At 38.9% G+C, this 21,996-nt stretch overlaps 1 protein-coding gene across 1 annotated transcript in view; it reads right to left on the bottom strand.

The window, feature by feature from the left end:
* Window positions 1–21,756, bottom strand: part of DENND2C (DENN domain containing 2C) — a 51,800-nt gene extending 30,044 nt beyond the window's left edge. The window contains exons 1-4 of the mRNA XM_080647606.1: window positions 21,644–21,756; window positions 1,861–2,875; window positions 1,192–1,328; window positions 426–538 (exon numbers count right to left, since the gene is read on the bottom strand). Coding sequence (XP_080503732.1) covers window positions 426–538; window positions 1,192–1,328; window positions 1,861–2,687 — 1,077 coding nt within the window. The 5' untranslated portion in view covers window positions 2,688–2,875; window positions 21,644–21,756. The remainder of the gene's footprint in view (window positions 1–425; window positions 539–1,191; window positions 1,329–1,860; window positions 2,876–21,643) is intronic.
* Between the last annotated feature and the right edge of the window lie 240 nt (window positions 21,757–21,996).

Raw genomic sequence — 21,996 nt, 5'->3', positions numbered from 1 at the left:
CAAGCTTCTAACCCAAAGTTCTTCTACTACAATGTAATCAAATTTCCAGAAAACCATGGCTCAGCGTCCTCATTGACTCATGGCAGCCTTTGCTTCCAGGAGTGGTGAAGCTTTTTCAGGGACCAGACTTGCTGTGACTAATAGGGAGCTGTGGGAACTAACTATAGTGAACTGCAAAGTTCATGGCCTGTCTAAAGGTGCTTACATTCAATTTTTTTTGAAGTGCTAAACAACAAACACACAACCCCTCCAACCAAAGAAAATAAAAAGCTGTATGCTACCCCCAAAACAAAGAATAAAAAGCCACCATTCCAAAACAACCCCATATTTTAATGCCTCTTAGTTTTGGCCCTCGTTAAACCATTTCAACCTTTTTCTAGGGATCAAGATGCAATATTTTTTTTATGTTAATTCTCTGGTTATACCTTGGGTGTTTTGAAGGCACTTCTAGGGGGTGGAAGCTTCCATGCTGAAGGGGATCTCCACATGGGAAAAGACTGCAATGGAATATCTTCATATGGATTTTCTTTGGTGGGATCTTGAAACACAACAACAACAAAAATAAGTTTAGAGAAACATAACTAAATGAAAACAAAGTGATTATAGCTAGGAAAAGAAATGTTTTAAAAAAAGTATGTTCAGCTTTCTATTCCCCGTTGCTAGAGGGAGGGAGGTCTCAAAATTAATGGCACTTTAAGCTTATAAACTACTCAGGTGTCCAACCAAGCTAAAAATATTCTCAAAATACGGTACTATAAACATCTACTTCTGAACTGAGCAGTCCACTACACTAGTTGTACACTCCATTAAAGAATAAAAGAATTTGCCCGGCCGGCGTGGCTCAGCGGTTGAGCGTCGACCTATGAACCAGGAGGTCACGGTTGGATTCCCGGTCAGGGCACATGCCGGGTTGCGGGCTCCATCCCCAGTAGGGGGCGTGCAGGAGGCTGCTGATCCATAATGCCCTCTCATCATGGATGTTTCTCTCTCTCCCTCTTCCTTCCTCTCTGAAATCAATAATAAAATATAAAAAAAAAGAATAAAAGAATTTATACAATAAAGGTTTCCATATTAAAAAGAAAAATCTAGAGCAAGATATGCTTGATTATAAAAGAAAACACCATCCTATAGTTAAGGGCTCCACGAAATACATACTCATTCAATTGAATTGCAAAGGTTGTGGACACCTACATATGATATCCTCATAGATATTGTCCTCAGACTGTGTGTAATAAAGTGCTGAGCCAGAATTTCTTCCAAGTTCTTCATGCATCTTCTGTGTGTTCCGATTTCGGAAGTGCTGAATGTCTTCAAATTCAAAGGATTTCCTTAAGAAAGGAGATATATGTTCAAGTTGTATCTTTTAAAACTAGTCTTTTTTAAATTGGTATGACAGACAAAAATCGATAAAAGTAAAAGACTTATGTGCAAAATTACAAAGTGTTTTATCAGATATCTAAGAGTAAACTAGGCTAATGCCCTATATGCACAATGAGAAAATTGGAGGCTTTTAGCTGATTGCTACTTGTGTTCTTCATTGGGTACCTTTCTTAAATTCATTCTCTAATAAAAGGGAGACTAGGGCCAGCATGCTCTGAGTGAAGTAGAAGAATGTACCTGCTTCCCTACACATGCTTGAAGATAGAAAATGGAAGTTTTTCTGATGCTCCTATGTCAGTAGATTGGGTTAGCTATTAGTCATGCTTCTATTATTTCCTCGTGTACATATTTTCCCCTCGGGTTAATCAACATCTTATAATCAAATTAGGAGAATGGAAACTGCTTGAAAAGAAAAAAAGGGACTCCAGAGTCCAGTAAGGAAAATACTTACAAATCATTACCTATTGAATAAAAACATACCTTTTAGATCTCCCTCTGATTTTCCCCCCATATTTCTTTGGTTCAGGTTCCTGAGAAGAGGCCAAATAAGACTCTGCACAAGAATTATTTTCACAGTGTTTTCTGTCACAGTTTCTTTCTTTACATGGCATAACACCAGATTCAGACAAATATCTGAATGTCCTACGAGGTTTTGGCAAAGGATTTATAGAAGGTCCACATTCTTGTCCTTCCGGTTCAGAGTAGATATTTTCCAAGCTCTTGGTTACTCCATAGGAACTCTCCAGAACTCTGAAATTCAGTTTCTTTTCTGAAGAGACACAATGTTCTAGAGCCAAATTGAGGACTTTATCTGGGGGAAGTGCCTCGATTTTCTTCCACAGTATCTGTGAGGTATAGAAATTTCCTGGAGGTAATGAAGTCTCTGGATCCAAAGCAACTTCTTTCCAGCTTTCAATTTGTTTGACCCGGGAACATACCCAGTTGGATTCTGATTCACTTTTTAAGAAGTGAGTATCGTCACATTCACGTTTCTCACTTTCATCCTCACTTTGATCCCAGCTTTTGGCATCTTCATTAATACCTAGACCAATGTTTTGAGAGTTGGTTACATCCAACTTTTTGCTCTTTCCCTCAGCAACACAATTCTTCTTAAGAAGAATCTCCTGGTGACAGTTATTATATCTCATTCCAAAGTCCTTTCGGTGCCACTTATCTGGATTAGATAAACCATTAGTCCGTCCTTCCCACTGAGAAATTTTTTGTTTGATGTTTTTGCAGTGGCTTCTTGACAGTGTCTGAACAGCAGAACGAGAAAAACCAACATCCATGTTCCCAGTTGGGTGCATACCAAAGTGATGAATTTTACTGAGGTTCCATTACATGTAACTGGGAAATTCTGTGTTCTTTATCCTGTCAGTTAGAATCCAAATAATTCCAGTATTTTTCTTTCATCTTTAACTTGGAAATTTCTTTATAAAAAATTTTAAATCATTGAACCTTGTTGAAGATGGCTGCAACTTTATTTTGAATAATCCTATTAAAATAAGAAAAGAATATGTTAACAGTTTTATAATTTTTTAAAAATATATTTTTGTTGAATTCAGAGAGGAAGGGAGAGGGAGAGAGAGAGAGAAACATCAATGATGAGAGAGAATCATGAATCGATTGCCTCCCGCATGCCCCCCAACTGTAGATCAAGCCCGCAACCTCGGCACCTGCCCTGACCGGGAATCAACTGTGACCTCCTGGCTCATAGGTCTACACTTAACCACTGAGCCACACAGGCTGGGCTATAATATTTTAAACATCACTAACACATTGCCCACCTATCTCTAAGTAATTCATTTATATTGAGTCTATAAAAACGTACCTGTTGTCCATTAAGTAATTCAACTCCATAAAGGCATTCCTAAAATATTACTTGTAGTATTTCTCAAATTGGCAGTTTTAATGTTCTGCCATATTTAATCTCCTAAAGTTTGGCAGAATGAGGTTTTGTAAGAGATTATACATAGTAGTATGCAATATTATTTTATAATAAATCAGCTCTTTACAAAACCTTATCTTAATGAGACAAGGACCAACAGAGTATTATAAAAAGCATACATACACAGAAATACATCTCAAATAACCAAAGGTTTATGTATATATCCAAAGGAAGAACCAGCTAGTCTAGAAAAACACCAATAGCTAATTTCTTCCTTCTATCCTATTTTGAGAAATAATATTAGCCCATCACATACCCTATTTCAACATTTTTATTAGCAGCAGAGGATACAATACACACAGTGCTAAAGACAATCCAAGGTGCCATTAACTATCTCTTGCTTTAAAATGTAATAACCTATTATGTCACTGACAGAAATTTCCACATCTCCGTCACCACACCCTTGACCCAGATCAGCAAAAATACTTACAGTTATTATCACATTCCTTCCTTTCACATAGAGGCTCCACTCATAGAGGCCCATAAACTGTTTCCTCAAATACAAAATTTGGCAGAGAATTTTTCCTATCAACTGAGTAAAGACCTGATCTCAAGTTCTACTGCATGTGGGTTATAAATAGAAGCTGATTCAAAACTTCCTGAGGCAGGGGTCATCCTTCCTTGAGCTTTGTCTGTGTGGCCTTGATTAACAGGCAGGAAAATATCTTGGCCCAGCTCTGTCAGTGTAGCTGACCCAAACTGATACACACACAATGCGCACTCAAAATGTATTCTAGGCAGAGCAGGACTTGCATCAGCTTTCATTTCAACTGCTCCTGTGGGTCTGCAGAAAAACCAGCTTTGTCAGCAAATAAATGTTGATGAGGGTCTGATGCGAAGAATATCATTCTAAAAAACCCTCCTGTAAAAATTGGAAGACAGGACACCACAGACAATTATTGTCCCAAAGCCCCATCCCAAATACCATCACACTGGGGATTAGGGCTTAAGCATACGATTTTGGGAGGAATACAAAAATCCAGTGTGAAACACCATTTGGTTAGTTATGGGAATAACTCCAAGGGTCACAAAGCTGTGGCAAATAGAACCTCCAGGAGTACTCATTGGAATCAGTGAATAGCAAAGAAGAATTATAATCATTTGGAAGTTTTTAAAATAACGTGGATAACCAACCATATAACATAATCACAAAGTGAGCATTATTCAGAGTCTTTGGCTTATGCCTCAAAATTCTGAATATAATCTGCATTAAATCAACTATTATTTTTCATTAAAAACAATTCCCATGACAGATTTCAACAGAGTTGTAGAACTGTTAAAAAATTCAATTTTTTTTGAAGAATAGTATTTCTTGCTTTGCAATTAGGCACAATAACTGCTTGAGAAGTTTATATTGTCTATTATTGGTAATATTGTGGGTGTTGTTGTTTTTTTTGTTTTTTTTTTAGGTTTCTTTGCTATTTGGGGAATCACTTTTAGTTACCTGTAAGGCTGTTTCCTCTGATAGGACTGAGATAAAAGACTGATATCCTGTATGCACTTGCTTTGAAGATTTGTTATTCAAGAAACAGACAACAAGATAATAGAAGTTTAAAAGATAGAAGCCAATTTGACATTTGCTTTTTTTTTTTCTCTTTTGCTTTGTTCCTTTATCATTTGCTTTAAAATAATTTTTCTGCCGAAACCGGTTTGGCTCAGTGGATAGAGCGTCGGCCTGCGGACTGAAGGGTCCCGAGTTTGATTCCGGTCAAGGGCATGTACCTTGGTTGCGGGCACATCCCCAGTGGGAGGTGTGCAGGAGGCAGCTGATCGATGTTTCTCTCTCATCGATGTTTCTAGCTTTCTATCCCTCTCCCTTCCTCTCTGTAAAATATCAATAAAATATATTTAAAAAAATAAATAAATAAATAAATAAAATAAAATAATTTTAGCTAAATTCAATGAGGAATTTCATTCAAGATTTAGTCCTGTGGGTTTTATTAAAAAGTTTATCCATAGACTTTACAAATGACATACTATAGTAATATTTTAATTAAGTATTTAATTAAATATACTTAATAAAAAAGCAAATAATGTGAGCAGTTCAAATTTCTACCCATCTTCCTGAGCAGATTTTATTATTTTCAGTTTTTCTCTGAATATCTTAGCATCCTCTTCTGTAAAAACTACATTTTGAGACTTGGGTTTATTTTAGTTCTTTCAAGAACAGCATCACAGAGGCATGTACTTCTGTGGGCTATTAATGCTACTTCTCTTTTCATTTTCATCCCTGAGTGTCTTCTTTTTCTAAGTATACTTAGCAAGAATGACTCCAGAATATTAAGATTCTGGAGAGCATGGAAAAAGTATACGGAAATATTTAAGGAGAATTCAAAATTGGAAGACAATTACAGGATTATTAACAGGTGTAATGGGAGCACACAGGAGTGAACTCTGGGTAAAGGGCTAAGGAAGGTTTCACAGAAAGCTTTGAACTGGTCTTGAAAGTACACTGTGTGTTCCTGAAGTAATTAATAGTAGCTATCATTTATTGATCAGGTTTTATATGCCTGGAACTGTCTTAAACACTTTATTTACATAATTTCATATTTAACCCTCAACAACCTCATAGAATAGATAAATACCTCTGTCTCTGTGGCAGAGAGTGCTAAGACATGTATCAGCTACTTAACCGCTTTGTGCCTTGTTTCATCTGCACAATGAGAACAACAATAGTCTTCACCTCATGGACTGTTACAGGTATTAGATGGGTTAATATTGGTAAAGTGAGTAGAACTACACCTGGCTCATAGTGATTGCTCAGTAAGCATTATCATATCCAGAGAACCTCTTGGCAGGGGGTGGGGGGAGCTGTAATGATCAAGATTGATTAGAATCTTGGCATATGGTGGAAAGAGTGCTATCTACTGGGATATTTAAAATGGTGATGGATTTGCATAGGTCAGTGGTTGGCAAACTCATTAGTCAACAGAGCCAAATATCAACAGTACAACGATTGAAATTTCTTTTGAGAGCCAAATTTTTTAAACTTAAACTTCTTTTAACGCCACTTCTTCAAAATAGACTCGCCCAGGCTGTGGTATTTTGTGGAAGAGCCACACTCAAGGGGGCAAAGAGACACATGTGGCTCGCGAGCCGCGGTTTGCCGACCACTGGTATAGGTGATTTCAAGAGCTCTAATCTGCAGATGACTGCCTTTTGTGGTGGACTGGGACGGAACACCTCACTGCTGTAGAGTATCTGCACCTGACTCAAGTCTCAGAGATGGGAGCCAGGGAATATTCCAACAAATGCTCATTATATAGATAAGGATCGTTTTATAGATAAGGAAGCAGGCTAAGAAGGATTAAGTAATTTGACTACAGTTACACAGCCAAGAAACAAGTCTGGTGCTTTTTGAACTCTGTGTAACTCTAATCTAGTTTTAAACTACTAGCTGATGCAAATGATTTGGTGTTGGAATGTAACATGTCAGCAAGACAAGTTGCAGGAGTCAAAGCTGGAATCAGAGGGTGTTCCAGCTAGTAATCTAGTTTATTTATTTATTATTTTTGCTTTTTTTTTTTTTTTTTTTTTTTTTAGTAATCTAGTTTAGAAACAATCTAGATATGGTTACTATAAATGGTACCATATCCAGAAGCATGAGTTCTCAGAGGCCGTATGGGCCACTGGCGAAACAGGCCTTAAATAAAGTACAAAAGCAACTAACTTCCCAAACAAACTTCTTATATTATTAAGTGAGCCAAGTTTATATCAGAATTTGTGGAAAAATCCAAAATCCCTAGGTATGTGGCAGCAGACTCTTCAGCAGAGACCAATGTAGACTTGGAAATCAGATTCACAGAGTGCTTTGTGTATTAAAAATTCTCATCTGATTTCTATATTGAATACAGGGACCAAGCTCCCAGCAACTCATGCCTTGTCATACATGTCTCCTTTATAAACCTAGACATTTCTTTGGGATGCACATTTGATTTTTTCTGTGAAAGATATGAAAATGTTTCATTAATAGATAAGACAGAGATGTAGCAAAACAGATATAAAATCTTATTGTTCTGGTCCTAGCTGGTTAGGCTCAGGTGAAAAACAATTTTTCTCTCTCTGTCTCTCCTCCTCCCTTCCACTCTCTCTAAAAATTAATGAAAAATTTAATTTTGGGGTGAGGATTAACAACAACAAAAATCTTACGGTTCTGGCCAAAGAGGAAAAGAATGGTTTAATTTGCACAGTGGGCACTCTTACAGTCAAATTTAGATAATGAATGTCTAGTTGATCCATCAGATGATAATCCACATTGTTCAAATCTCTAAAATTCTGCTGATTGTTCAAGCCGGAAGTCAGTTGGTGTCTAAATCACCTGCTTTCTGCTAAGTATTCCCCCTTAGCTATGGTTTCACTTGCCATGGTTTCAGTTATTTACGGTCAACTGCCATCTGAAAATATGCAATGGAAAATTCCAGAAATAAACAAGTCAAACGTTTAAACTTGCAAACTGTTCTGAGAGGTGTGATGAAATCTCATGCCATCCCTTTCTGTCCTGCCTGTGACGTGATTTATCCCTTCATCCAGCGTATCCATACTGTTTACACCTCCCGCCTGTTAGTCATGCAGCAGCCCTCTCAGTTACCAGATCAACTGTTGTGGTATCCCAGTGCTTGTGCTCAAGTAATCCTTATGTTACTTAATAATGGCCCTAAAGCACCAGAGTAGTGATGCTGGCAATTCAGATATGCTGAAGAGAATACGTAAAGTGCTTCCTTTAAGTGAAGAGGTGAAAGTTCTCGACTTCATAAGGAAAGAACAAAAATCATAATCTCCAGTTGCCAAGATCTCCAGCAAGAATGAATCTTCTACCGTGAAACTGTGAAGAAGGGAAAGAAATTTGTACTACTTTTACTGTCGCATCTCAAACTGCAAAAAATATGACCACAGTGCACGATTAGTTCCCAAGATGGAAAAGGCATTAAATTTGTGGATGAAAACATGACATCTTCATGGCTCAATGACACCCCCCCTCCCCTTCAGACACATCTCTGGGTCAATAGCAGCCTTAACACTACGTCAGAATGCCTATGTCATTCACCTCACTTCATCTCATCAGGTAGATATTGTATCATCTCACTCACTGCAAGATGGGTGAGTATAGTACAAGAGGTATTTTGAGAGAGAAAGACCATGTTCACATACTGTGATTACGAGTATATTACTATAATTGTTCTATTTTATTATTGGTTATTGTTGTTAGTTTCTTACTGTGCCTCATTTATAAGTTAAACTTTATCATAGGTATGTATGTATAGGAAAAAAACATAGTATCTGCAGGATTTGGTACTATCCACGGTTTCAGGCATCCATTGTGGGGCTTGGAATATAACTCCCACAGATTAGGGGGGACTACTATATTAGATAATGTTTGAGAAGGGAATGCAAACTAATTTTCTTATAATAGAACCCCTGTTATATATAACATATATGCTCATTAGTACTATTAAAGCACATCCTTGGACTGAAACATAATCATTTCACTACATAAGACTAGTTTAATCCAGCTAGCCTATAAAGTAATGTTTTACCAAATACTAACATTTTATTTTTAAATATATTTTTATTGATTTCGGAGAGGAAGGGAAAGGGGAAAGAGAGATAGAAACATCAATGATGACAGAGAATCACTGATTGGCTGCCTCCTGCACAACCCCCACTGGGGGTCAAGCCCACAACCTGGACACGTACCCGTGACCGGAATCGAACCCTGGACCCTTCAGTCTGCAGGCCGATGCTCTATCCACTGAGCCAAACCAGCTAGGGCCAAATACTAACATTTTAAAGATATTCAACTAAATTTAACTAAGAAAAATAAATTTAGAAAGGTACTTTCAAAAAGTGAAAATTACAACCCCAAAGATTAAAAATTATTTTCCAAATAATCAAATGATATGGTCCATTATCCACATCACTGCTCCACTGCTATAAATAAGGTTATAATTTAACAAGTGAGTATTTAATGTTATCTAATGCTGTGACTGAGGTCAACTCAGTCCTCTCAAGCGAGTTCAGTTCTTACATATTTCTTTTTTTTTTTAAATATATTTTATTGATATTTCACAGAGAGGAAGGGAGAGGGATAGAGAGCTAGAAACATCGATGAAAGAGAAACATCGATCAGCTGCCTCCTGCACACCTCCCACTGGGGATGTGCCCGCAACCAAGGTACATGCCCTTGACCGGAATCAAACCCGGGACCTTTCAGTCCGCAGGCCAACGTTCTATCCACTGAGCCAAACCGGTTTCGGCAGTTCTTACATATTTCTGATGAGCCACAGAACCTAACTACTACTATTCAAATATTATCAGCAAATAAAATGTAAAGAGAAAAAAACCCAGGAGTTGCAGAAGAGGTATGTTTGCATAGTAATGTGACATTTTAAACGACGATAATTATTATTTATTAAATGTTTGCATGTGCCAAGCTCTGTGCTTAGTTAGAACCTACTTTCATTATTCACTTAATTCTCAGTTTGTGAATGAGGAAGCGGAGGCTGAACTGGTTAAGTTACTCAGGTAATACAAACTTAGTTCTGCTTCCCTCCAAAGCTTGTGCCTTTAACCACGAGGTATTATTACTTGCTTGTGAGTAGACATAACAACAATATCAGCTAATATAACAGGATGTCAACTGCAACTTTTCCTGTCCTCTCTGAGTGTCAGCAGGGGCCTCAAAGGCCAAAAATCAAAACAATAGGAGTCAAGTACTTTCATATTCTAAAAAGAGAAGTGCAAGGATTACAAAGCGGGATAGCCCTAAACTGGCTCTGCTGGCATCGGTTCATTACCCGTGTCAAGGCTACATGAGAATTACAATTTGTTAATTGTAAGAATTACAAGAGACAATAGAGAGGACTTCTCTAAAGAAACTAGGTGGTGTGTGGTGTGTGTGTGTGTGTGTGTGTGTGTGTGTGTGTGTGTGTGTCTCCCAAGGGAAAATGAGGAGGTCCTTCCTGCCCACCTCAAACCAAGAGATTGGAAGATAACCAGAGCACGTGGAGGGAATGGGGACTGATGACTCCCAGCTGTGGGGATAAAAAGAGCTGACTCAGCTAAATTTTAAAGACTGCTTAGGTATGACAGTCAGATTAAATGTTTCAGCAAAAGAGGAGGTTTTACAAAATGCTACAATGTGGGAAATTACATGTAAAATTAACTTTAAAAACAATTGTTTAAAAACAATTTTATTACATTAATGCAATGTTAGTAACTATATAATTAAAACTTACCTTTTATTGAGGTATAATTGACATATAACATTTATATTAGTTCCAGGTCTACAACATAATGATTCAATATTTGTATGGCATTGTGAAATGGTCACCACAATAAATCTAGTTAAACATCTGTTAACATACATAGTTACAAAATTTTTTCCTTTTTTTTCTTGTCATGAGGATTTATAAGATTTAATCTCGTCAGCTTTCAAATATGCAATACAGTATTATCAGCTATAGTCACCATGCTTTACATTATATCCCATGACTTACTTATTTTATAGCTGGAAGTTTGTGCCTTTTGACCTCCTTCACCCATTTTGCCACTGCCCTCCTACCCCCCCCCATCTACCCCCACCCATCCCAGCCACCCCTGGCAACCACCAATCTGTTCTCTGTATCTATGACCTTTTTTTCTTTATATTTTAGATGCTACATATAAGTGAGATCATATGGTATTTGTCTTTTTTTGTCTGACTTACTCACTTTGCATAATGCCCTTGAGGTCCACCTATGTTGTCACAAATGGCAAGATAGATAGATATTTAGCAATCTTGCATTTCCTATGCACTCATCTATCTATGGACGCTTAGGTTGTTTCTATATCTTGGCTATTATAAATAATGCTATAATGAACAATGGGGTGCAAATATTTTTTCGAATTAGTGCTTTTGTTTTGGATAAATATCGGAAAGTGGAACTGCCAGACCATATGGTAGTTCTATTTTTAATATTTTGAGGAACCTCCATACTATTTTCCATAGTGGCTGCACCAATTTATATTCCCACCAACAGTACACAAAGGTTCTCCTTTCTCCACATCCTTGCTAACACTTACTATTTCTTTTCTTTTTGACAACAGTCATTCTAACAAGTATTGTGGTTTTGATTTACATTTTCCTTATGATTAGTGAGGTAGAACATCTTTTCATGTGCCTGTTGGCCGCCTGAATGCCTTCTAGATGAAGTTCATCTTAATCTTTTAATTTAATTATGCTTTTTAAACCCCCCTCTAAAGGAAGAAATAACTGACCCAACTCAGAATTTTTCAGCTTCCCAAATAGTTTTGCATAACTTTAAAGTAACCTAGTTTTCAAATCACAAACTCAGACTTGGCTAAATTCTCCTTAGGAAAAACATTAGGGTGGTGGGGGTGGAAAGGCAACAAAATTCTTACTTCCTAGAGTGTTCAAAGGTTAAAAAAATTTTCCAGAAACTAAAAAGAAGCAATTTTTTTAAAGCTTTAAAAGTCATAAAGTAATACATTTTATAAATTTGGAAAAGAAAGAAAACTAGGAAAAATATTTATGTCTACCATGTTCAGCATAATCACTGGTATATTTTGGTATATTTCCTTCCTGTCTTAGTTCATAAGCATATTTTTACACAGCTGCAATTACAGAGTATATGTAATTGTATCCGGCTTTCTTTTTACTGTTATATAAAAAGATGCACTTTTCAAGGATTTAAAACTAGAGACATAGCAGGCTCTCCTAAATACATACATTCATATCCAATTCTACAGTGTAACTTCCAATCTCATTGTAAAGCTAAAAAGCCAGAAGACAGATTTCTCAAGTTTTCAAATCACATCCCCAAATTATACATTCATTGGCTATTTTATCTCACTTGACAATATAAAAGCAAGAGAAAATGAAACTGCATTTACATAGTTATTAAACATCCCCGGACTCTCAAATTACTACTTAAAATAAAACACATGAAGAATTAGGCCTGCAATGTTTTTACCCTCAGGCCCAACAATATCATTAAGAAACAATCCAAGTTATTATTAAGATCAAAATTGTTACACCTCATCCCCTGGACAACAGCCTAAAGCCATTGGGTGGCAGAGGGTAAGGCAGGCATCCCAGCCTGATGCTAAGGACCACAAGGGCCCAGCGCAGGGTATCAGAGCACCAGAGCAGGAGTAAGGAGAGCATCTGTGTAAGAGGGATGCTGGTGTGAGCTGTCAGGACCCAAACAGGGTAAAGAGGGCAGCCCCACAGAGGGGCAGCCTGGCAAGGGGTGTTAGTGCCTGAGCAGAATGAGGGGGCAGCCAGGCTGGTGCGGGTGGTCAGAGCCAGAGTGGGGTGAGGAGAGGATCCCTGTGGGAAGGGGCAGCCTGGCACACTGTACTGACAAGCAGACCTTCGGCTGGGTCAGCCCTTCAGCTGGGTACCGATGTGTAATGCACAAACTACTCAACCAAACAGAGCACCCTGGTTGAATATTATGCAAGGATTAAAAAGAAGGAGGTAGAGATTTGTGTGTAGATATGGAAAGATGTCCAAAATAAAAGTGAGGGGAAAGCAGAAGGAAAAAAAATATCAGTTCATTGTTGAAATTTTGTTACTAAAAAATATTGGAAATACCTGCCAAATGAGAATGCCTCTCAACCAGAAAAATTCTAGATTCACACAATCAGCTTAGCTCCTCATCTCTTAACTATCAGACACTACTGTGACAGTAAGTAGGTATAATTAGCGCTGAATAAAATATTTTACAGCTTGGCTACTCTGCAAGCCTCCTTTAATATACTGAATAACTTGTAGTATTTTTCATTATATCCATGATATCCCGAGGGTGTTCTATGCATACCAAAGCTTAGAGATCCACAAAACAGTCGTTCCAAAGAGCACTCTAAGCCCTTGGAATAAAGGTGACAGAGAGAGAGCCCAGCAATGACCTGCTGGGCAGTGTGCTCACTCATGCCCAGCTTACTGTTTCCGCCAAAGACCAGTGGTCCCACTGCCCTGGACACACAGAAGAAAGCTGGAGGATGCCTGCACTATCAGTTGTGTTGCTTCGACTACTGCCTGCCTGCCTGCCTGCCTGCCTGCCTGCCTGCCTGCCTTCCTCCCTCTCCTTGAGTGTGGAAAGGGTGCTTTTAGGAAATACTCAATAAAACACAGTGAAGCCGGAACCGGTTTGGCTCAGTGGATAGAGCGTCGGCCTGCGGACTGAAGGGTCCCAGGTTCGATTCCGGTTAGGGGCATGTACCTTGGTTGCGGGCACATCCCCAGTGGGAGGTGTGCAGGAGGCAGCTGATCGATGTTTCTCTCTCATCGATGTTTCTAGCTCTCTATCCCTCTCCCTTCCTCTCTGTAAAATATCAATAAAATATATTTAAAAAAAAACAAACAAAAAAAAAAACAGTGAAAGCCTTGGGGGAGGGGGGCAGAGTACTATTATCAGCAGCTTCAAACAATGTTTAAAATAACTCCTGCTCTAGCCGGTTTTCTCAGTGGTTAGAGCATCGGCCTGCGGACTGAAGGGTCATAGGTTGGATTCTGGTCAAGGGCATGTACCTCTGTTGCAGGCTCCATCCTGGCCCTGGTCCCTGGTTGGGGTGCCTGTGGGAGGGAACCAATCAATGTGTCTCTCTCACATCGATGTTTCTCTCTGTCTCTCCTCCTCCCTTCCATTCTAAGAAATCAATGGAAAAAATATCCTTGGATAAGGAAAACAAAAAACAACAAAAAATGAAATAATTTCTCTGTTTTGTAATCAAAATTTCTATTCCATTACTTAAAATTATTTTTAGAAGTTTCAAAAATTCTGTAATTATGCACATACTATTGTGGTTAAATTTAAACAGCATAGAAAATCCTCCTTATTAATTATCTTGGCACCATATTTAACAAACTAAAAGCATAGTGCAACTTATAATTTCAGTGGTCTAATCAATTTAGACTGTGAAATCTGCACCATACTACAGCCATAGTAGAAGCACTGTTGAAATGTTCCAAATGGTATAGAACAGAGGCCTGGTATCACTAAGAGGTGCAATTTTTCATTTTCAGCTGATTTCTCATAAAAAATCATAAACATAACATCCATTCTAGACAAATACTTTTTTCAAGAGATATGTAGCCCTTTTCTCTTATGCCACTGACATGCAATGAACAATCATGAATCTTTTTCAATTTCCTATAAAGAGAGATAATTTCATATTCTTTTCTTTCTTTGAAAATATTTGAAAGGGCTTATTGGAAAGCCCAGTATGTTATGTTTCTAAGAATCATTTTTAATTTTAAAGATTTTAAACTTTCATTTGTAACATTAATACTAATACATGGAGTCTGTCATTTTAGTCAGGTTTTACACATTTGATAAACCCATATTTCAAATAATCTTCATGAAAAGTCTTATACTTTTTCTCAAGCCACCATTTCCTCAACATTTCTGCACTTCCAAGATGCAGCTATTGGACATGCTTCTGTATTTTATTTTACCTCTGTGCTGTCTTCGAATTAAACAATAAATTTTAAGGGCAAATTGGTCTAGTTGGCATTTAAAGTACAATGATTACTGAACTCTTAACAATATTGCACTTGATGAATGCATTTAAAGTTCAAAAATAAGCCTTGCTTAGATAGCATCTCACTATTTCTACCAACAGCAGATAAAATTGGGCTACATTTTGCTTGACCTTGACTTAGGTTAAAATAAATTAACTTTGTAATAATAACCATAGAATTATGATCATGCTCAAATTGCCCATCACTCTAACTCGCATAATTCTCCTCTTTTGTACCCCTGCCAGTGTAACAGGGACCAGGGAATAGGATTTGCAGCAAATACTGTTGCAGAGCAGACGGTGTCATTTCCTCCCAGCAGGCCCTCTTGTCATCAGCCTTAATAGACTCTTATTTAATCAGAGTATCAGAGAATACAGATAAACATTTAAATACGACATTATGCTTCCTACTGCTAAGTAACCAATTCAAAAATATCCTAGACTGCTGGAGTGTTTTGTTTGTATTTTACTCCAATGGAAAAAGAGAGAGAAAAATGCACATTTCTTTTAAGTAGCAGCAAGAATAAAACACATGTACCCACACACACATATAGTTACCCCAATGTGTCCTAAATTTTAACATCCACACAGAAACAATCTACAAATATGCCATTTCTATGAATTTAAACTTAGAAGGAAAACTAATAATTTTCTTTTATGTCCTCGGTTGTAAACATTTATCACTGCTATGAAAACCATGAAAGTCAAATATCTAGCTTTAAAAAGTAGAGCATAAATAACAATCTTTAACCAGTATAAATGAATCAATACTGCCTGAACTGAATGCTAAAACTGCTATTTTCAGGCTACCAACCAGGAATCTAAAATTTATAAGGAAAACAATATCTTGAATTTCCTCCTCAAAAACAGGAGGTGCAAAAAGAAATATCTGGGATAGCTAGAGGGGAAAAAGTCCTTTAAAATTCCTCTTATCTCACCATCATTTACTTCATCCTTCCATCAGATAACCTGCTACAATGCCCAGGAAGTGAAGAAAAACTTCATGTTTTCTTTTCCTTAGGATGAAAAGTATTCACTCACGTCAGAGAGGAAAAAAACAAAAGATTTCATCCTGCCCAACCCTCTGGGAGCCAGTGCAGGACACTCACGCTCTGGTCTTTTATTCCACCGAGCTTTCCATGTTGACACTTCCACCTAGGCAAAAAGATCGCTGATTTACAGGTTCAGAAAGGTGTGCTGGATATTGAAAAGTATTTTCAAACCTATTTTTGATTCTGACATTGCAGAAGTCAATCTATTTCTCTGTATCTCAGGTTCCAAACCAGTGAAGGAAACATTTTTCACTCATTCTCCAAGAAATGGAGGATGAATGAAACATTTTCAGATGTTTTACGAAATGTACTAGAATTTAGAAATAGGAGATATAACTCTGAATAACCATTTAAAAAAAACTAAACTTAGAAATTCAAGTACTCCGAAGAACACCCCTTAGGATAGGGACAGCAGAGTAAGGCCTACACCTCTAGGCCAAATATGGCCACCTGTTTTTGCACACCCTCTGAGGTTTTCACATCTATATGTATATAAAAGCCTAATATGCAGAGTGTCCCCTGGGGAATTTGGCCAACCGGGAGTTCGATCAATCGTTATGATGTGCACTGGCCACCAGGGAGCGGCATGGAATGAAGGAAGGCCCTGGCCCGTAGCTGGCAGCCACTAGGGACCCTACCTGTGCATGAATTTCATGCACTGGGCCTCTAGTTTTTAAATAATTGGAAAAACAATCAAAGAAGTATAATATTTCATTACATGTGGAAATTATATGAAATCCAAATTTCAGTGTCCATAAATAAACTTTAATTGGAACCCAACACATGCTCAATCACTTAAGTATTGTCTATGGCTCTCTTTTGGCAGAATTGGGTAGTTGCGACAGAGACTGTGTAGCCCATAAAGTCTAAAATACTCACCATCTGCCCTTTACAGAAAGTTTGCCAGTCCCTGCCTTAGAAGATATTACACTTATTCTAATGAGACCACAAATTGGGAAAATATTTTTGAAATTCCTTTTTTGAAAATGTCTTCAAAGCCATACATAACACATTCTTTTGAGTCTCATTCGTGGTGGCAAACCTTCCTTCTTTGAGGATGAGAATGAATTTTAGAAACACTTAAGCTATTTGGAGCCAAGACTGAATAAGATTGGTTATTAAGATGAATCAACTAGCAGACATTTATTGATAATCTAAATTTATGGGAGGCAATGATTTCTTTTTTAAAAGAGCACTATTTCTCACTTCTAAGAGCTATATACCATACACTTTTGTAGCTTTGATTTAAGATAAATAGGCTATATAAGCATGAAAATAGAAAGTACAATAGAGGAAAAAATAATTCTATAACAAAATGGGAATATCTACTTTCTTGAATGGCTGTGAGTTTGCTATAAAGTTTTTTTTACATAGAGAAACTCCAATAATATTTTGGGCAATATACTTTTGGAATAAATGAGTAAAGCCTAAATGAAATTTTAAGAGAACAGGATTCAGCCCATCTGGTATGGCTCAATGGTTGAATGTCAACCTATGAACCAAGAGATCATAGTTCGATTCTCCAGTTAGGGTACATGCACGAATTGTGGGTTTGATTCCCAGTGTGGGGCGTGCATAAGGCGGCCGATCAATGATTCTCTCTCATCATTGATGTTTCTATCTCTCCCTCTCCCATCCTCTCTGTAATCAATAAAGGAGGTGGGGGGAGGAGGGAGAAAGAACAGAATTCATTTGGATGTAAAAGGGGTTAACCTTCCATTAAAACCCATTTTATTGCTTTATAATCACAATGTGTAAGATGAAATTAGCATAAATAAATAAACATCCCCTTCTATTCCTCTCTTCTAATTCCATATGTACTCCCCGAGCAACGTTGTCTGTTCTTAGGGCTCCAGTGACCTTTCACTGTGCAACTCAAACTCTGAATCACCAATCTCAGCCTCCCCTTTGGACTATGGATCCTCTTTTGACATCTCCAACTGCATGTTGCATACACTTCAAACTCAGCATGTTCAAAACTGAAATGGTTACCTTCTTCTCACATTAAAAAAACACACACCAAAAAAACCCATTTTCTTCTATCCACAGATTCCCAAGCTTAGAAGCTAAGTTGTTTACTTTTCTGTTCACCTTCAAAGCCAATCAATTTTTAATCCCTGTAAATTCTACGTTTCATTATCTGTCCTCTCCTCTTCATCTCTGCTATTTTCCTACTCCAGGCCCTTATCTTCTCTTATCTATTTCAATAGCAATAGCCTTCTAACTTATCTCTCTCCATCCTGCCCAGCCTCCACACCATACCACCACCTTGTTACCTTTCCTAATTACTTACAGTCCTTCACTGGTTCTCCATTGTTTTTAGAATCAAGTCCAAAGTCCTTAGCATGATGCACAGGCTCTTCACCACATGGCACCAGCAGACTTCTTTTTTCTCTTTTTCTGAGTCATAACTTTTTATTTGCCTAATTTGTATACTGTCTTATAATATATCCTGCACTTCAAAGTCTTAAAACTACCTTTAAATTTTGCCAAGATGGACAAATCTATTCCAATGAGAGGCACTGAAATCCCACACTGAACCTACTTTCTGGCAGTTTCAGTGATCCTAATGTGATGAGCAACCAAGCTCTGCCATTTCTTATTTCCCGGCACCATCTGCTCTAGCCCAACCACTCACCATACACTCTGATCTTAGTGACAGTAACTTACAACACTCAAACTTACCATATACTTTAAAAAATATATATGTTTGCGCCGAAACCGGTTTGGCTCAGTGGATAGAGCGTCGGCCTGCGGACTGAAGGGTCCCGGGTTCGATTCTGGTCAAGGGCATGTACCTTGGTTGCGGGCACATCCCCAGTAGGAGGTGTGCAGGAGGCAGCTGATCGATGTTTCTCTCTCTTCAATGTTTCTGGCTCTCTATCCCTCTCCCTTCCTCTCTGTAAAATATCAATAAAATATATTTAAAATATATATATATATATATATATATATATATATATATATATATATATATAATGTTTGCATTGATTTCAGAGAGGAAGAGAGCGGGCGAGAGAGACAGAAACATCAATGATGAGAATCATTGATCAGCTGCCTCCTGCACGCCCCCTACTGGGGACTGAGCCCGCAACCCGGGCATCCACATACTTTTTAATATTCCTGATTTTCAGCTATTGTCTTTTGTTCCCTTTTCCAACTTGGCAAACTCCTGCTCATCCTTCGGAGCCAAATTCAAATATGATATCTCCTCTCTAACCCTCTTCTTATATATAGCATTGTTTTTCCTAATCAATGTCCCCAGTAAACTCTGTATCTCTGTTTTAACTCTTATTACACTGAAATTATAGGGACTTATTTACATGTCTGGTTATAAGCTTCTTGAAGTTAGGGAAGCATTTTCTTTTCCTCAATCTAACATTTGACTCATGGTCCAAGAACAGACATTTTAAACTTCTTATTGAAAAATAATCACCTCTCACATTATTAAGATGATGCCATTATTGTCGTGACTGAGAACCTAGAAACAAAAAGAATCCCACGTCATTCACCGGGGGGGGGGGGGGATGCTCTTATATGCAAAATATAATTAAATTGTAGCTTGGACATGACTTCACATCTTGCAATACCAGTTTCTACTCTCTCCCTATCTTTTTCTTTCCTTCTTTTTGAAGACTTTCTTTACAGAATTCTTAAATACCCATTGGATTTCATTTGTAACTCACTCACAAAACTGGAAACTCAGTATAGTGCAGAGGGTAAGATCAGGATTTGGGGGAGCCCAACTGTTTGGTTTGAACCCTAGCTCTGCTACCTAGGCTGCTTGATATGGGCAAGTTACTCAACTTCTCTGTGTCTTTGAGCAAGGAGCTCATAATAATAACACCCCTCATGGTGCTGTGTAGGAATTCAATCAGCTAATGCACGTGAAGAATTTAGAACACTGCCTGGCTCAGAGTAGGTCCCCATTAATGCTGGTGGGTGTTGTTACCAGTTTTAAAACCAACTTTCTCGGTACTTATTTTAGCCCAGTTGTTAGATTGATTTTAGTCCATCAATCTCCAAGATAAAGAATTATGTCTTGCCCATACATGAATACTGTACAAGGTAAGTGCTCAAACTGTGCCTTGGAATATAATAGGTGCTCAATAAATAATGTAAATGTAAGGCTTCAAGCTTCCAATATCCACAAGTTATATATCACAGCAAAATTTATATATGGAGTTTATATTTATATATGGGGAATGTATTTAAAATTGGGGTTTTTTAGATAGTTTCAAAACATTCATCTTCACTGAACCTTTGAAACATGTAAACATTTAAAGCAACACAAAATTCTATTCATTAGGACCTTCCCTTTTTATTTCTCCGTTTAATTTGATCTTGGTATTCAATGATCTAAAATCCTCATCTGTTATATGATTCATTACAGAGCATTTAAAATATAATTTCCAACTTTAGATAACTGCTTATTGTCACATCGGAAAAAAAATTCTTCCTTTATATCTGCATTTAAAAAAATCCATGCCAGGTTCAACACAAAAAATTTAATAAAGGCCAAGAAACACAATTACTACATTTCCTGGTTTCTGCCTGGGAAACTAATTCAGAACACGCCCAGAAGTATCCCCGGTAAAAGTCTGCTGGTTACAAACTGCTATTCCCTGTTTTATTTCCGGTCTCCCTCTTAAATCCCTCAAACCCATAGAAAAGAATGCAAATGTCTATAATAACGCCCTTACAAAAAACACAGCCATACATTACTTTTGTTTGGGAGGACTTAACTCTTAAAAAAGCAAATCAAAGTCTTGATGTGAAGCAACACTCCCAGCTTACTTTCCCAGGTAACAAACTACAGCCATCGACTGCTTCATGGTAAATGATTTAGGAGCAGTGTATAGATAACATGCGCCACTCTAGAGAAATTCATCCATCAGTTAAACATGGACCACACTTCAAACAATGGTGATTTTGTGGGAAATGGGCTTGAAGCATTTATCTACACAGCAAACAGAGATTCGGGACTTTATCTAAAACACTGTAGGTCAATCACTAGCTTTAGGGTAAAGGTTTACAGAGTTCCTACTATGTGCCTGGCAATTAGTCAGCGTGCAGGAGGCTGGTGCACAGTCCAATAACAATACCTAACGTTTGTAGAATACTCTCATCTCCTTGGACCCTCGCAATACCCGTAGGCATGAGCACCCCAGTTTTGCAGCGAAGGAAAGGAGGCCCAGAAAAGTCACCCTGACCGAGGTCTGCACCACATGTGGTCCATGGGTCCTGGCCAAGACTCCAGCCCTTGACTCATCATCTCATCATCTGCGGCTAATTCTGGTTACTCAAAAGCTCCTAGATGTTCCATTGTCAGATTTTGAAATCAAAATCGACTTGACTTTTGCTGTTGTGCGAGTCGGATTCTGTTAAGAATCAAAACACAGCACTTTATTTTGAAGCCCCTTGTCTACCTCTGTCGACGTTGAAACCGGCTCATCCTGGTCGAGGCCCCGCATTTCCTCCCGCACGCGGGGCGCTCCCTCTCTCCCCGCAGGGCCCCCGACCGCTGCCGCCTCGACGGTCCCCGCGGCCCCAAAGAGAGCGGCGAGGTGACCCTGAGCCCGGCTCCGCCACAACCACCGCGGGCGACAGGCGGAGCGCCCCAAACTCGCGTCCTCGGAGCCGGACACCCGCGCGTCCCTCGAGGCCCGAGAGGTGCCGAGACAGCCGGGTCGGGGCCGACACCCCCGCAGCCCGGATTCGAAGCCCCCGCTCCTACCTGCCCTGGGCCCCGACGCCGCCCCCGCGGCCGGGCTGCGAGGCTCTCGTCCTCTCCTCAGTGGAGGCACTAAGTCCCGTCTGTCCCACTCGGGTCGGCTCCGTCCCGCCCCCGCAGGCCCGGCCGAAGGCCCCGCCCCTGCCCGGTCAAACAGGTTTCTTATTGGCTGCTGTTTCCATCCCTCACGCTCGGCCCGCCTCCGGCGTTGCCAAGCTCCGTCGATAGGGGAACCGCCCCCGCTCTGGTCCGAGTCGGGGCCAGAACCTTGCCCGGGACCTCGGTGCCGCGACGCTGCGGCCCCAGCAGCTGGCGACCGTCGCCGCTGTCGTCCAAGCCGGGGCCTCTAGCAAAGT

This window comes from Plecotus auritus (genome assembly GCF_963455305.1).
Source record: "Plecotus auritus genome assembly, chromosome: 12".
Classification (NCBI taxonomy): domain Eukaryota; kingdom Metazoa; phylum Chordata; class Mammalia; order Chiroptera; family Vespertilionidae; genus Plecotus; species Plecotus auritus.
This window is presented reverse-complemented; position numbering and strand designations above follow the sequence as displayed.